Source organism: Epinephelus fuscoguttatus, linkage group LG22, assembly GCF_011397635.1.
Source record: "Epinephelus fuscoguttatus linkage group LG22, E.fuscoguttatus.final_Chr_v1".
NCBI lineage: Eukaryota > Metazoa > Chordata > Actinopteri > Perciformes > Serranidae > Epinephelus > Epinephelus fuscoguttatus.
In genome coordinates this window covers 34,771,683-34,787,714 of record NC_064773.1, presented here as the reverse complement: position 1 = coordinate 34,787,714, position 16,032 = coordinate 34,771,683, and the positions used below count along the sequence as shown (strand labels likewise).

Below are 16,032 nucleotides of genomic sequence, written 5' to 3'. Positions count from 1 at the left end.
GACCTTTGACCACCAAATTCTAATCAGTTCATCTTTAAGTCCAAGAGGACATTTGCGTCAAATTTGAAAAATTCCCTGAAGGCTTTCTTGGGATAGCTTTCTTTCGCTGCTTTCTAATTCTATCTCCAGGTCCTTATCATCACCAACCCTTTCATTGCATTGGATGAGGCTTATTATAGTCTTTCATCCACAAATGGTCCAGAAGTCATCATCCTTAATCTCATCTTGATCCAATGTCTGCATGTTTGTCTGTAACTGCTGACCATTCTTCTGCAGCTCCCACCAGCCCACACACAATAGCATCACACAGACAACACAACAAACAACTCTCTATAGCCCTTTTTAGATAGGAATTGTGCAAATTTGCAGAAAAGCCCAATCAGTCTTTTTTCAGCATTGGCAATATAAAAACAAAATTGGGGAGTGCGGCAAAATGCCGCCTACCTACTTTTGTTTATACAGAATGCGCCTTTTTCGGGGCAATGGGGGGTGTGAGCAAGTAACAAAACGTGTAGCTCAGCGTGTGACATAAACAGTGACATAGGAGGGAAGCAGCGGCTAGTCAGGCGGCGATAGTCACTCTCGTAAGTCGGCCCGTTCTTCACCGTCCCCATTATCTGGCGATTAATGGCCTCTTCTTTGGGAGGGCAAGGAGGGCGTGCAATTCCTTGTCTCCCCAGTTGCTCATCTTTACAGTGTCTGTCAGGTTTGCGTTTCCCTCTTGCTACTAACTGCTCACTAATTCCTGCTATCAGCTGTTTGCAGTTTATCCACCGCAAGTGGCTCGCACGTGCGGCGTCATTAACAGCTCCTCCCGCAAGTCATCAACAGCCCCTCCCGTTGCGGAAGGCCACCTCGGTCTGTTTAAACTGAAAGGGTTCCGCCAATACGACTACCCTATGAGGCGGAAAATTGGCCGCCTCAGATCAACTTGCCATTCCGCCTCTGTGTGTATAAATGCTCGCAGCTGGCCGGCAAAACGGCCCAACATTGTGGAAAATCTGGCAGTGTAAAAGGGGCTAATGACAAACAATTCTCAAGTTATTATGAATCAAAGAACAGACAATAGGGAGAGTGAGCATACTCAGTCAATACACAGAGAACGCCCCTGACTCTGACTAGCCCACCCACAACTCTATACGACAAGCAGTTCTATAGGAGGGAGGAAGGAGCTGGGAGGAGGGGAGCTAGGAGAGGGAAGCTGGGAGGTGAAAGGCAGGATCTATGCAGAGGGAATTGAGAGGTCAGGCTAAGATGTGGTCAGCAAAACTGAGAGAGGGAACTGGGGGCTCCCAGCATTAACAAAGTCATTGTTCTGGCTCTAACAACAGTTGCTTATTTATATATCCAGCAGCTACAGGGCAACATAAGCATTCATTCGGAGTGATGTTTGTGTCCATCTGATGAATGCAATCCCAATATTCACTAAAGAAATGAATAATCTCTGTGCCTGTGTGCTGTTTGGTGCTGAGCAGGTAGTGTACATTGGAGTTTTAGAGCTTGTTCTCTGAAAACAACTGCCTGCTGTAGCCGAAAATGACATATGTGCGAGCAGTGAGAGTAAACTAAAACACTGAAGTTGTGAGGTGGACAGCTAAACAATGAGCTGAAACTCACTATAAAGCTCAATAAAGACAGGTGGTGATATAGATTATGGTAATAATTCTCTTAAGGTTTATTACTATAAGTGCAAACTTGTTTGTCTGTGTGGTCCTGTCTTTGCCTCCATAATATTACGCCTATGTGTAATCGGCGCATCCACATAGGTAACAGTGTGCACCATCTGGAGGAGCAGTCAATGAATCACCAAAGTTACTTGGATTCATCCTGGCTGCAGATGTGGCTAAAACACCCTAAAATTAGGTTGGGTGTACTAACTAAATTATGCATCAGCTCTGCTTATATCACACATCACATGAACTTGACCCTCTGAGGGAGATTTGAAGAACCAACTGATTTTAAAAACGTTGGGAAAATAAGGAAATTAACTTTGAAAATTTTAATTGTCAGGGATTTAAAGAGATCTTTGTCCCTCTCACTGTTTTCCTATGGGGAAAAAAGGCGGAGCTGAAAAGGCTGGCTAAATTAACTGAAAGTGAATGGTCTGGTATGAGCTGGAAAGTGGTTTGGAGCTGGCTGAAAGCTGCTGAGGCTCTCTACTCGGAGTCTGGGAGCATGGCAAGCTGGAGGGTTGTTGTGCTGTGGAGCTCCTACATGCTGGCAGCACACAACTCTGCTGCTGCAGGAAGACTGGGGAGAAGGGAAGAGGAGAGACGGAGAGAAAGGGTGGATACTTAGAAACAGAGAGTAGAGAAATAAAGAGATGGAAAGGTAAAATGTAGAACCTGGGAATAATGAGAAGGATGTCAGAGATGTTATCTGTTACAAGAAGAGAAAAAGAGAAGTGAAAAATCCAAATGTTGAAACAAACACAACAGAGGACAGTGGGAGAGTGTTATGACCATAAATTAAGGCTCAACAATTCATCTTTTCAAAATTATTCAAATCTTGATTTGGATTGGTATGTTCAGTCAGTTGTTTTTTATTCCCAAAGAATTAAAAACTGCAATGTGGTCAGCGGTCGTCAGCGTCAGATTCCAATGTGCAAGGTACCTTTAGTATTTGTATGGGATGTACCTGGTTTTCAACTAACTCCAATGTAAACCCATTTGTAGCAATGGTGTTGTGTAAAGAACAAGAAAGTCTGAGTAAAGCAGGTGGGAGGGAGGAGTGGTGTATGGGTCAAACCAGGAGACCAGTGTTCATGACCTACGTGAAACAATGTTGCAACTCATAATGTAATAATTAAGCAATATCACACGAGAGGGAGTGATGTTATACTCTGTATATCGTCACGGCTGTGATTCGGTCATAGGCATGAGGCCGCAAGTGACAGGCCCAGCAGAAAGACCACCTCACTGTAATGAATAATTTCTCCTCTTCATCAGGTGATTTAGTCCATTCACACTGTAGCTTATCAACTTTAAGTTAAACATTGTCTGGCACTCTGGCACTGTGTACTTTAAATTTGGGTGTCTGTACCATTTTTGTATATTACTTTGATTGGCCTGTGTATGTCTGCTATACCTCTGGAATACTGTATAGGACTGTGTTGCTGTGATACTGCTCCATGAACAAGACAACAATGGCTGAACAAACAAATAAGCGAACATTTTCAACTTTATGAAAAAATACAGAAGAAAGAAGAGAGAGAGAGAGAGAAAAAAATAAGGAAAAAGACACTTCCTATCTGACCAACCCAGCTGGACCACCTGAACCAAATGCCAGCACCTTGTGAATGAAAGAGATGTGATTAGCTCTCTCCTGGGTGAACCTACTACAGTGTGGTTGCTACATAAGGTTGCTTAAAATCCCTCTTTGGGAATCCTAACAGTTATGGAGTCACCCCCCGCACCTAGAGAACCCCCCTCTGGTCTTCTTTTCAACTGCTTTTAAATCAAGTAGCACGATATAATACAAACCCAGCCTTGATATGATTTTTTAACATGGTATAGCTCACCTTCTTTAAAGCAAAAGACCAAACCATACATACATACATGCAAAATTAGCACATATGCACATGCGTACACATGCATACATGCCCCCATGAACATATATCCACACACACATACACGATCACACACACGCCCAGACATACACGCTCAAAACATACAATACCTGCACACGCAGGCATAGATTCACATACCCCCATACACTTCTTATTTACTCAGTAGTAACAATAGCCTTTCGTTATTGTCTTACATTAGTATTTGTTTCAAACCTGTCTTTAGTCATTTTCCTAAGGTGCCAAGGAAAGTATGCCGATCTTCTTCTGGGAGAGATGACATTTCTCTCTGCTCCTTGTATCTTTTGTTGACCATTGACCAGCAATCCTGCAACAGCTCTTCGTTCAGCTTTTCTCTTGAGTCCAGCTTTATGTGGATCCCTATCTTCTCCAGCGTGGGTGCTGCCTCGGTCAGTATCTGAAAAGCGCTGACTGCGGAGGCTAGAAAAATCCTGAGCTGCGTCTGGAATGGAGACTTGGCTCAGATGTTTTTCTCCCGTAGTTGTTTAATCACTTGTCACACCTCCTTGCATTTTCTCTGGATGTCCGGAGAATAATCCTGGTCGAAATACACTTTGTCCCCCTCATATGTTATCTGCCGTTGCTTCCAGGCCTGTTGCAAAACAACATCCTTTGTATAATAGTCCACAAATCTGACTATTTTGGATCTTGGTGCACGTGTTCTGCTCTTGCGTTGTTTAAAGAGGGTTTCTCTGTGAGCGAGTCGGCGACACATCCACCCCAGTCATGACGTTGCCGGAAGTCTGAAACCTCCTTTCTGAAGTCATTGTCGTTTTACACAACTTTGCTGCTTGCACTGACCTCAGGTAAGAGTGTGTGTGAACTAATCACCATGTCGGTACACCCTAGTTACTTGCTGCTTCATGTTGACTGCAGCAGAGCTTCTCTCAGACCAAATCCCTTCCTTGTTCCAAAACCTTGAGGAGTTCTTCCAGGTCAAGAGTTATATAATTAGATGCCTTTTGTCTTCCACCTCATGCTGTGAACAAGGAGGCAAACTTGCATCTGCTGAACTTAGTTTGTGTGCTAGCATGTTATGTTGAATACACGGCCCCCATCAGACATACTGAACAGCTGTTCATGTGCTTCAGGGATAGTGTGCCCTGTAAAGCCCAATTCAAAAAAGGCCTTTCATGATTGCTTTGTGAGTGCAGCTCCCGTGCCTATAGGCTGGAAGGCAGGGACCCCCCCACTGTGACCTGTACACACTCTACATACAGTGTGGCAGTGTTGGCAGCTTTGTTCATACGAGTGACGTTCAAGGACAATGCTCATATGGTGCTATCTCCTGGACATGTCAGGCCCCTTTTCAGGGTCTGTGCTCGCTGGAATGACACATGACTGGTGAAATGGATGGGGTGTGTGTCAGTTGTGTTGCATCTGAATCCCCTCTAGGCATATTTACCGTGTGTCACCTGCAAGGTCAGTTAGTGGCTCTACCAAGTTCAGGTGAATACAGCCTGAGTTGGCTGGAACACCCTACTTCTCTACCGTGGTGGTCTAGGTTATAGAGAAGCAGGCAGGCTGTGGCAACTAACATTTAGCTGGTCTGGATCACTGTGGTATGTGGCTGGGTTGATGTTTTGTCGTTACAGGGTGTTTATTTATCAGGCTCCACCTACTGTACCTATAGAGTCCAGTAGAGGGCAGAGCCTATGTGAGAGAGAATGAACTTTAAGATATTGTAAGCCTAGTTCACACAAGCAGAGCCCTGTACCTAGAGGCCCTGTGGCTCCTACGCTGCTTGCTGAAGAGGGTGTAGGATAGCAGACAGACCAGCTATATTTATGCAAATTTCAATGGATGAATGTGTACCCGCAACTACAGGACAGTCCAGCAGAGGGCTACACTTGTGTTTATAGAACTAAACTTACAATATTGTAACCTTCATTCTATCAGCAACAGGAAGCTGCTTTGTGTATATTGTGTGTCACTCGATTTGTGTGGAATAAAGATAACTCAATGAAAACTTAAGTGAGAAAAAAATAATGTCAGATTAATACAGTCAGAGAGCTTTAGTTCAGTCTTACCTGAGGGCAGTAGTGTAGTGGTGAATGGCCTCCTGGTGGCGGCCACTGTCTTTCAGGAAGTTGGCGTAGTTGTAATGGACTTTGGCATTGTGAGGCAGAGTCTGGATACCAGAGCTGAAACAAGGAGGAAGAAGATGGAGAAGGAGGAGGGGGCATTAAATCAGTCTGAAGAAAGAAATGAGGTGTAGACATCTGAGAAAAATAACTGAGAAAAAAAAAAACCTTTCAAGGAAGTCAGCTGCCCACTTGGACTGGATCTATGTGCCAGTTACCTGCACTGGTCAGGGATTTATCAACTTCATGAGAAATATGACTTTCATGTGTAAATTAAGAAAGTCTAAAATAATGTCTTTCTTGATGTGTTTTTAACTTTGATTACCTCCCTGTAAACATTCATTAATTCATTCATATTCCTCTGCCTATGCAGGGCCGAGTTGCAGGGACAGCAGGCCAAGCAAAGCACCCCAGACGTCCCTCTTTCCAGTGACGCTTTCTAGTACCTCGTTGGGGACCCCAAGGTGGACCCAGGCCAGATGGGATATAATCCCTCCAGTGTGTTCTGGGTTTGCCCCGGGACCTCCCACCAGAACGCCTCTAATGGGAGGTGTCCAGGAGGCATCCTAATCATTTGCCAGAACCACACCCACCCACAGACACAGACACAGACACACAGACACAGACACAGACACAGACACACACACACACACACACACGCAGTCTTTCTGTCTCCTTACCGGAAGAGGGCCTCCCTGGAGAGCCAGACATGGTTCTGCTGGACAGTCTTCCAGGAGAAGAGCAGGAGTAGCAACAGCATGGAGACACTGAGGAGTGTGGTGCCCCAACGGCCCACCACTGAACACAGCCGACCCAGGCCATGAACAACCAGGATACAGTAACCCATACTAAAAGAGGAGACAGGGAAGAGGGAGAATTTAGGTGAGGGGAAAGGAAGAGAGACAGGAGGGTGAGAGACAAAAACCACAAAGATATTATCCATGAGCTCTTCTTGATCTATTATTACAGTCCTACATCTTTTCAGCGTCACTGTCATCCCTAAACACATGCCTCCTGAACACTCAAAGGCGCAACATTAAAGCCAACTATTGTAACTCATCAAAATACACTGCTCAAAAATAAAATGAAGGGAACACTTAATCGACACAGTATAACACCAAGTCAGTTAATCTTCAGGGATATCAATCTGTCAATTTATGCTGTGGGGGATTGGCGCTTATCTCATCTGACACTGGGCAAGAGGTGGGGTACACCTTGGACAGGTTGTCAGACCATCACAAGGCTGACACATAGAGACAGACTATCATTCATGCTCATATTCACACTAACGGGTAATTTAGGTCACAAATTAGCCTAACCTGCATGTCTTTGGACTGTGGGAGGAAGCTGGAGTACCCAGAGGAAAAATGTAATTTTGTGGTAACGCAGACCACCTGTTTATTTTTGTAAGATCAAGGGAAGAATTTCAGATTCAGATTCAGAAAACTTTATTGTCTGTCATAACAGAAAATCTTCTTTGACGTGGCTCCACATACAAAACAAGACATACACTGATTGGAAACAATCGCACAACACAGATTCTGAAAGCACACACAGTGTGTATAGATCTTAAAAACAAGTATAAAATTAAAACTAGATAAGAGGTGTGGATATGTGTAAAGTGACATAGTGCATCAGGGTTATTTTTGTCCATTGTTCATTATTTATTTAAGATGTTTATGGCAGTGGGTATGAATGAGTTTTTGTGGATGTTTTTCTTAGATAGGGGGACTTTATAGCGGCGGCCTATTTACTCTTATTTCACAGAGAAGAAATAATAAATTAAAAAGACAAAGCCCCAATAAAACAGCGTTGAAATGTGATATATCCTTCATATGAGTAGAGGAAAAGTCAGCCAGCTGCTAGGCTTGGGAATGTGTATATAATATCAGCAGATCATCGGAACTGGCAGATATTGGCTTTGAAATGAAATATCAAAATCCGCCAATATGCTTTTTCTTATTTTGCACAATGAATGAATATTACATCCATTAAAAAGCATTGTATTTCATGTCTCCATCTGCTGGTAGGCCATCATTATAAGAGTATGCATAATTCCAATACAGAACAGACTTGATCATTAAAATTAGGTGGAGAAAAAAAAAAAAAAAAAGTGGACATATTGATATCGGCTTCGTTTATCAGCCAAATGAGTTGTTATATATTGGCATATTGGATATTGGCAAAAAAATCAAACATTGTGCATCCCTAGCTAGGTTACATATGCAATACAGTGCCTTATGGCACCAACTGGTTTGAGATGGCACTTAATGAGGTGACACCCTTGAATGCAGAAACAGAGTGGAAGTGGGCAGGGAGAGGGCGTAGGGGATGAGTTGGGAGAGGCCTTATATATACCGGTCCACTTCCTTTGTTTTCTTGTCGGATTGTTATTGTTGCTATGTGGTATTTTGTTGCCTGCCACCTTTTTGCCTGTCAGGTGCCTGCCTGCCTGCCTGTAATCCGCCTGGTTGGCCCATGTGGACTCTTGCCACCTGTAAGCTTGATTTTCATCATTTCAGTAATCCTACTGCCCCCTAACTCCCTGTATTTGGGTCCAATCCCTGTCCCTGTATTCCTGCACCATGACAGATTATCTCTGATGCTGTTTGTATGGTCTTGTGTGTGACCAACTCTGTTTTGCAGCATGTGTTATTCGTCTTCCTCATCCATTTTCACTTGCTTGAGATTACCTGATTAAATATTCAATATAATAGTAATTTAAAAAAAGATAAAACTGGGCGGCACAGTGGTATAGCGGGTAGCACTGTTGACTCATAGCAAGAGGATTTTGGGTTTGAGTACGCTTGGTGGCTTAAGCCATTTTGTGTGGAGTTTGCAAGTTCTCCTCAGGTTAGTGGCTTACTGCCACAGTTCAAAGACATGCACGTTGTGTTAAGTGTTGACTCTTAGTTGCCTGTAGATGTGAATGTGAAATTTAACAGTTGTCTCTCTCTATGGGTCAGCATACAGACACAAAGGAAAGAGAGGTTGAGAACAACACACTGCTCAAAAATTAAGGGAACACTCAATGGCCACTGTATAACACCAGGTCAGTTAAACTTCAGAAATATCAATCTGTCCATTTACAAAGCACAAGTGATTGTGAATCAGTTTCACCTGCTTTGATGAGAATGAAAGTGCCAACAGGTGCAATGGAGAGGCAAAAACAAGACAACACCCAAAAAAGGAATGGTTTTATATGTGGTGGCCACAGACAGTTGCTCTGCTCTTATCCATCCTGACTGATTCTTGTCTAGTTTTGTGTTCTACTAGTGTCCTTGTCACTACTGGTAGCATGAGGTGGTACCTGCAGCCCAATCAGGTTGCACAGGTAGTCCAGCTCCGACAGGATGGCACATCTATACATGCAGTCGCAAGAAGGTTTGCTGTGTCCCCCAGCACAGTTTCAAGAGCACTGAGGAGATACCAGGAGTCCAGCCATTCAAACCAGAAGCAGGACCAGTGTGTGCTCCTTTGTGCAAGGAGGAACGGTAGGAGCACTGCCAGAGCCCTACAAAATGTCCTCCAGCAGGCTACTGGTGTGCATGTTTCTGATCAAGCTGTCAGAAACAGACTCCATGAGGGTGACATGAGGGCCCAACATCCTCCAGTGGGACCTGTGCTCACAGCCCAGCACCATGCAGCTCCATTGGCATTTGCCAGAGAACACCAGAATTGGCAGGTCCACCATTGGTGCCCTGTTTTCTTCACAGATGAGAGACACTCTTGACTGAGTGTGGAATGATGGACACTTCTCAACCTCAACAGTCGCCATCTTTGTGACCTAGCAGAGGGCACGTCACAAACTTCTTACATTTTGACATGGCAGCTGGGGACAACAAGAAGCCTGAGTTGGCTGTGAACACCGCTGTGTTATACAGATGTCAGGTATACATGTTTTTTGCACTAAGTACCAATAATGTTGTTGAATAGAAGCCGTCAGTAATGTTTGTTGGGTCTGTAATGATTTGGTACCGCAAACAATGATGCGAGTGCTAATATTAGCATTCGCCAGCTAGCTAACTTGCTCCTGGCTATGGCAACATATTTTAATCGGCACTGATGTTATGTAAGTTTGGTTTATGTGTGGGTGGAGACTGCGGTCAAATGTTGGCAATACTGACTGCCTGTTTGCAATTTGCTGTGTAAAAGAAGGCAAAGAAGAAGAAGAAAAAGAAGATGAGGAGATAAAAAACAAAAGCTGACATTACTTCTGGTAAGTGCAAAATGGCAGTGTGTGGTTTGAGACAATAGTACCCTGTTGAGATTAGTGAACCATACAAGAAGTACATAGTGTCCATAATGTACTAAATTGAAGTAGTTATCAAAGATCTCATACTGGGTGACAGGGTGTCATGGCCTTTTATATTTGAAACCTGTAGTAGATTTGGTTTTCATGACACCTTTATCAAATGGCTTCAAGCTATGTATAACAGGCCAAAAGCTCAAGTCAGGGTAAATTGGACCTTATGCGACAGTTTTGAATTGAAACGGGGAACAAGACAAGGGGATCCCCTATCCCCACTAATTTTTGCAATCTGCACTGAACCCCTGGCAGCATGTATTAGAGCAACTAATGAAATTGAGGGTGTGAAAGTAACAGAGGACTTCCATAAACTGGCTTTATATGCCGATGATGTAGTTTTATATGTTACAAACTTAGATAAATCTCTACCAGCACTTATGCAAGTTACTGAAAATTATAGTCTTGTGTCAGGGTATAAGCTAAACACACAGAAGTGTGAAGCAATGGTCCTAGGAGCCCCGGTCTCTAAGGAGCTGAAAAGTAAATACTTATGGCAATGGGACAAGGACAGAATTAAGTACCTGGGAACTGTGCTACCAAAGAATACTAGGTTACTGTATCAGTTGAACTATAAATGTTTGGAAGCACAAGTCCGACAGGAAACGAACAGGTGAAAATCTGTTATAGGGTCACTGGGTAGGAGAATAGATGCAATTAGAATGAATGTACTTCCATGTTTTTTGTTTTTATTCCAGACAATACCATTGTATTTATGTGCAAACACTTTCAAAAACTGGGATACAATGATAGGTAATTTTATTCGGGACGCCAAGAAACCAGGAATTAAAATGAAGACATTGAAAATGGCTAAAGAGAAGGGGGGGCTTGCCCTTCCAAATTTGAAGCATTATTATTTTGCAGCACAAATGCAGCCAATACGTACTTGGTTAAATGATAATTCAGTAGCAAAGTGGAGGTCAATAGAAATGCCCATGTGTCATGGTCCAATAAAAACGATTCCCTTCTGTACAGAAAGCCAATGAAAAGCATTAGTAAAAGATAATACACTACTTAGAAGCACTCTAGAAATTTGGGCTAGAATAAAAAGAACTGTTGAAATAAAGAAAGATTTATTGGCATTGCGAGAGATAAAAGAAGACCCTGAATTCATGCCTAACAAAACTGATGAAGTTTTTGAAATGTGGGCACAAAAGGGACTGACAATTTTTGGACAGTGTTTAAACGAGAATGGAATAATGTCATTTGAATCTCTAAGTAAACAGTACCTTTTACCACATTCCCATTTCTTCCGATATTTACAAATAAGAAGTTATATTCAATACAACGAAATTGGAAGGAAGACCAGCAGAGATTTTCACCCACTGGTGCAATTTTTGATAAAGAACTATGACAAAACTAGAGTACCACACCAAATCTCTGCCATATATACTATTTTAGAAAATAATTGTAAGCACCAAGACACAAAGGCAAAAATAAAATGGGAAATTAAGAAGAACTTAATATAAGTACAGTACAGGCCAAAAGTTTGGACACACCTTCTCATTCAATGCGTTTTCTTTATTTCCATGACTATTTACATTTTAGATTCTCACTGAAGGCATCAAAACTATGAATGAACACATGTGGAGTTATGTACTTAACAAAAAAAGGTGAAATAACTGAAAACATGTTTTATATTCTAGTTTCTTCAGAATAGCCACCCTTTGCTCTGATTACTGCTTTGCACACTCTTGGCATTCTCTCGATGAGCTTCAAGAGGTAGTCACCTGAAATGGTTTTCCAACAGTCTTGAAGGAGTTCCCAGAGGTGTTTAGCACTTGTTGGCCCCTTTGCCTTCACTCTGCGGTCCAGCTCACCCCAAACCATCTCGATTGGGTTCAGGTCCGGTGACTGTGGAGGCCAGGTCATCTGCCGCAGCACTCCATCACTCTCCTTCTTGGTCAAATAGCCCTTACACAGCCTGGAGGTGTGTTTGGGGTCATTGTCCTGTTGAAAAATAAATGATGGTCCAACTAAACGCAAACCGGATGGGATGGCATGTCGCTGCAGGATGCTGTGGTAGCCATGCTGGTTCAGTGTGCCTTCAATTTTGAATAAATCCCCAACAGTGTCACCAGCAAAACACCCCCACACCATCACACTTCCTCCTCCATGCTTCACAGTGGGAACCAGGCATATGGAATCCATCCGTTCACCTTTTCTGCGTCTCACAAAGACACAGCAGTTGGAACCAAAGATCTAAAATTTGGACTCATCAGAACAAAGCACAGATTTCCACTGGTCTAATGTCCATTCCTTGTGTTTCTTGGCCCAAACAAATCTCTTCTGCTTGTTGCCTCTCCTTAGCAGTGGTTTCCTAGTGGTCTCCTCTTAACAGTTGTTCTAGAGATGGGTCTGCTGCTAGAACTCTGTGTGGCATTCATCTGGTCTCTGATCTGAGCTGCTGTTAACTTGCAATTTCTGAGGCTGGTGACTCGGATGAACTTATCCTCAGAAGCAGAGGTGACTCTTGGTCTTCCTTTCCTGGCTCGGTCCTCATGTGTGCCAGTTTCGTTGTAGCGCTTGATGGTTTTTGCGACTCCACTTGGGGACATATTTAAAGTTTTTACAATTTTCCAGACTGACTGACCTCCATTTCTTAAAGTAATGATGGCCACTCGTTTTTCTTTAGTTAGCTGATTGGTTCTTGCCATAATATGAATTTTAACAGTTGTCCAATAGGGCTGTGGGCTGTGTATTAACCTGACTTCTGCACAACACAACTGATGGTCCCAACCCCATTGATAAAGCAAGAAATTCCACTAATTAACCCTGATAAGGCACACCTGTGAAGTGGAAACCATTTCAGGTGACTACCTCTTGAAGCTCATGGAGAGAATGCCAAGAGTGTGCAAAGCAGTAATCAGAGCAAAGGGTGGCTATTTTGAAGAAACTAGAATATAAAACATGTTTTCAGTTATTTCACCTTTTTTTGTTAAGTACATAACTCCACATGTGTTCATTCATAGTTTTGATGCCTTCAGTGAGAATCTAAAATGTAAATAGTCATGGAAATAAAGAAAACGCATTGAATGAGAAGGTGTGTCCAAACTTTTGGCCTGTACTGTATATCAGAGGAGAACTGGAGGGAAATGAATCAGAATGCCCATACAACTACCATGTTGCCGTATTGGAGAGAATACGCATGGAAAATACAATCAAGATATTTTATAACACTGGTGCAACAAGCTAAATATAACAATAAAATATCATCAGGCTGCTGGAGGGAATGTGGTGAACTGTATGCTAATGTTGGGCATGTCTCCTGGCCTGGACATGGCCCCCAATGAAGATGACAACTATTTGCTCAGAGTGCTGCGTATAACTGCTTTAAAACAAATCACAAGACACTGGCTTCAAAAAACACCTCCCACAACAGATAAATGGAAAGACACAGTTCAACAGATATACCAAATGGAATTTTTGACATATAAAATAAGGGGAAACTTGAAATTATTTGAAAAAAGATGGCATAAGTGGTCAAGCTATTATGACACAAGGATGAATTAAGATGTGGTTGTTGCAGCCGTAATTTTGTTTTATTTTTATCTTTTTTTTAATTTTTTTTTTTTTCTGTTTGTTTGTTTGTGTGTTTGTCCGTTTATTTGTTTTACCCTCTGTATGTATAAACACTGGGTGGAAAAAAAAATAAAGTATATATATATAAAAAAAGATCTCATACTATGAGTTGAGTTTAAAACATATTTTAATTTATTTTACTTGTAATTACTTCATTTTTACATTTTACCCAGTATATTGATGCAATTACTTATTTCATGTTTGCTTACAAATATGGACATGTACATTTTATCAGTAATTGTAAATACCTCTTTCGTATTGTCAAAAAATATTATACTTTTTTTTTTTTTTTTTGCACCTTAACCCCTGTGCCAAAAAGGCTCTTTCACTGTGTTTTGTTATAATTGATTGGAAATAGGAATACAAGGTAGATACGGTAGCTCATTACTTTTATGTAATTGAAATTCATTATACTGAACTATTCAGGATGCAGCAGAAGCAGCTGTTGACAGATACACTGCAATTAGCCATGCGGCAGCTTAAGTGAGCACTGAGTGAGATCAAGTCAGGGGATTGTTCTGAGCCTTACCCCCTGAAGGCATGTGCTTCCATCTAAAGCCTCCTGCTCAGAGAGAGGATTCACTGTGAGAGTGTTTGTGTGAATATGTATGTGAGGACCTCATGGGCCCTCTAAGCCCTCATCAAGGTCACGCAGGTCCCTTAGGGATCACATGATTCAAAGAGAATTTTGATAAACTTCATGCAGCATAAAACATCCAAGATTGAGAACTAATGAAAGAGAAGAGCTTTGAGAAATGACAATTTATTTGGAGTACAAGACTTGAGGGGACATGAACAATAAAAGGAAACAGATACAGAGAATGAGAGAAAGAGGGAGGGATAAAGGAAAGGAGGGAGGTGGGCTGATTGGAATACACCAAAGTTTACAAGCAAGTGACAGAGTGTGACTTAATGAGAGAGAGATGGAAAAGAAAATGCCAACTGAGAGCAGAAAAACAAAAACTGTCTGATTCTGATGAGAGTGGAAAGGCTTTTGGCTTGAGCTTGAGAGTGAAGTGCAAAAGTGATACTACTGTGTAAGTGTGTTTAAGGACTCACAGATGACCAAACACACACACACAAACACACACCAAAGCAAAGCCATAGTGCTCTCTGGAGCTGAGTGCTTGTCACCACATTACCTCTTTCAAATGATTAATATCCCAAATTACTAAAAATGATTAATAGGGATGCACACTAATATCAGTACATCATCGTTATCAGCTAATATCAGCTTTAAAATGAATGATCAGTATTGGCCAATGTGCTTTTTCTTAATTTGCACAATGAATGATTATTACACACATTGACAAGTATTGTATTTCATGTTTCCATCTGCTGGCGGGCCATCACGATGAGGGTATACATGCGTGATATGATATTAATTCCACTACAGAAGAAAATTGATGATCACTAAAATTAGGTGGGAGAAAAAAGTGGATATATTGATATCGGTAGCGGTTATCGGCCAAATAAGTTGTTATTGGATATCAGCAGGAAATCCGTTATCATGCACCCCTAATGATTAATTTCATAATTAACCAAGACATCCTGTACAGCTGATCCTGCTGTGATCATACAGATGTACTTTTCATGACAATTTACTGTTTAAAATGTATTGCTTTCATTGAGTTTATTTTATTTTTGGTTGAAGGAAACATATGCAATGATAAGATTACAAATATTCCAGATATCAAATATGTTCAAAATAATCTTTATGAGAATGATTGACGTGACTTGATCAGATGACAAACCATTAAAATCCTTTAATATCACACACATTCTAAGATTTTGTCTCTTAACTGTCTTTAGTAAAGAACCAAATTAGAACAGCGCTCACATCTGAATCATACTTAATTAGCTCCACAAGGGTAATATGTGTCCACTAAAATCTTTATTGTAATGTCAGTTTTTGTGTCAGTCAACTCCTGGTGAATCTGTGTCTCTGTTATAAATGCAGTAAAACAAATGAGAAAAGCTTTGGCCATTACACTGGAACGGTTTCAAACCTTTTCATAAACTTTTTCCAACAATGGTGTCATGGTTAAAGGTCAAATGGTCAAATTTCAAAAAGACAAAAATAAGGAGACAACAAAACTGTGGGTGTTGTTAAAAAAAAACAAAACAAAACAAACAAACAAACAAACAAACAAACAAAAAAACACACACACAAAGAAACAATGAAAAACACAGAGACTAATTGAGGAACACGGAGAGAATCCAACAAGAAGTATAGAAGACAAACGCAGACAGACTGATGAGAGACAATGGGAGCACAAAGACTAAATACAGGAGGAAAATAGGGAGATAAGTGAAGCTAGATCTTTTGGATATAAAATGTCATCACTTCATAATTAGACATTTGTTTGACATTTTGTCATAATTAGCAAGTTATGGCCAATAACATATTTTGTGAGGTCACACTGACCTTGATCTTTGACCTCCAAAACCTAGCCACTTAATCTGTGAGTCCA

The 16,032-nt window shown here is 41.5% G+C and overlaps 1 protein-coding gene across 1 annotated transcript in view; it reads right to left on the bottom strand.

Moving 5' to 3' along the window:
• The window catches only part of tmtc1 (transmembrane O-mannosyltransferase targeting cadherins 1), a 301,187-nt gene that overhangs the window by 61,791 nt on the left and 223,364 nt on the right, over window positions 1–16,032 (bottom strand). Inside the window, exons 9-10 of the mRNA XM_049567069.1 lie at window positions 6,351–6,518; window positions 5,617–5,730 (exon numbers count right to left, since the gene is read on the bottom strand). Coding sequence (XP_049423026.1) covers window positions 5,617–5,730; window positions 6,351–6,518 — 282 coding nt within the window. The remainder of the gene's footprint in view (window positions 1–5,616; window positions 5,731–6,350; window positions 6,519–16,032) is intronic.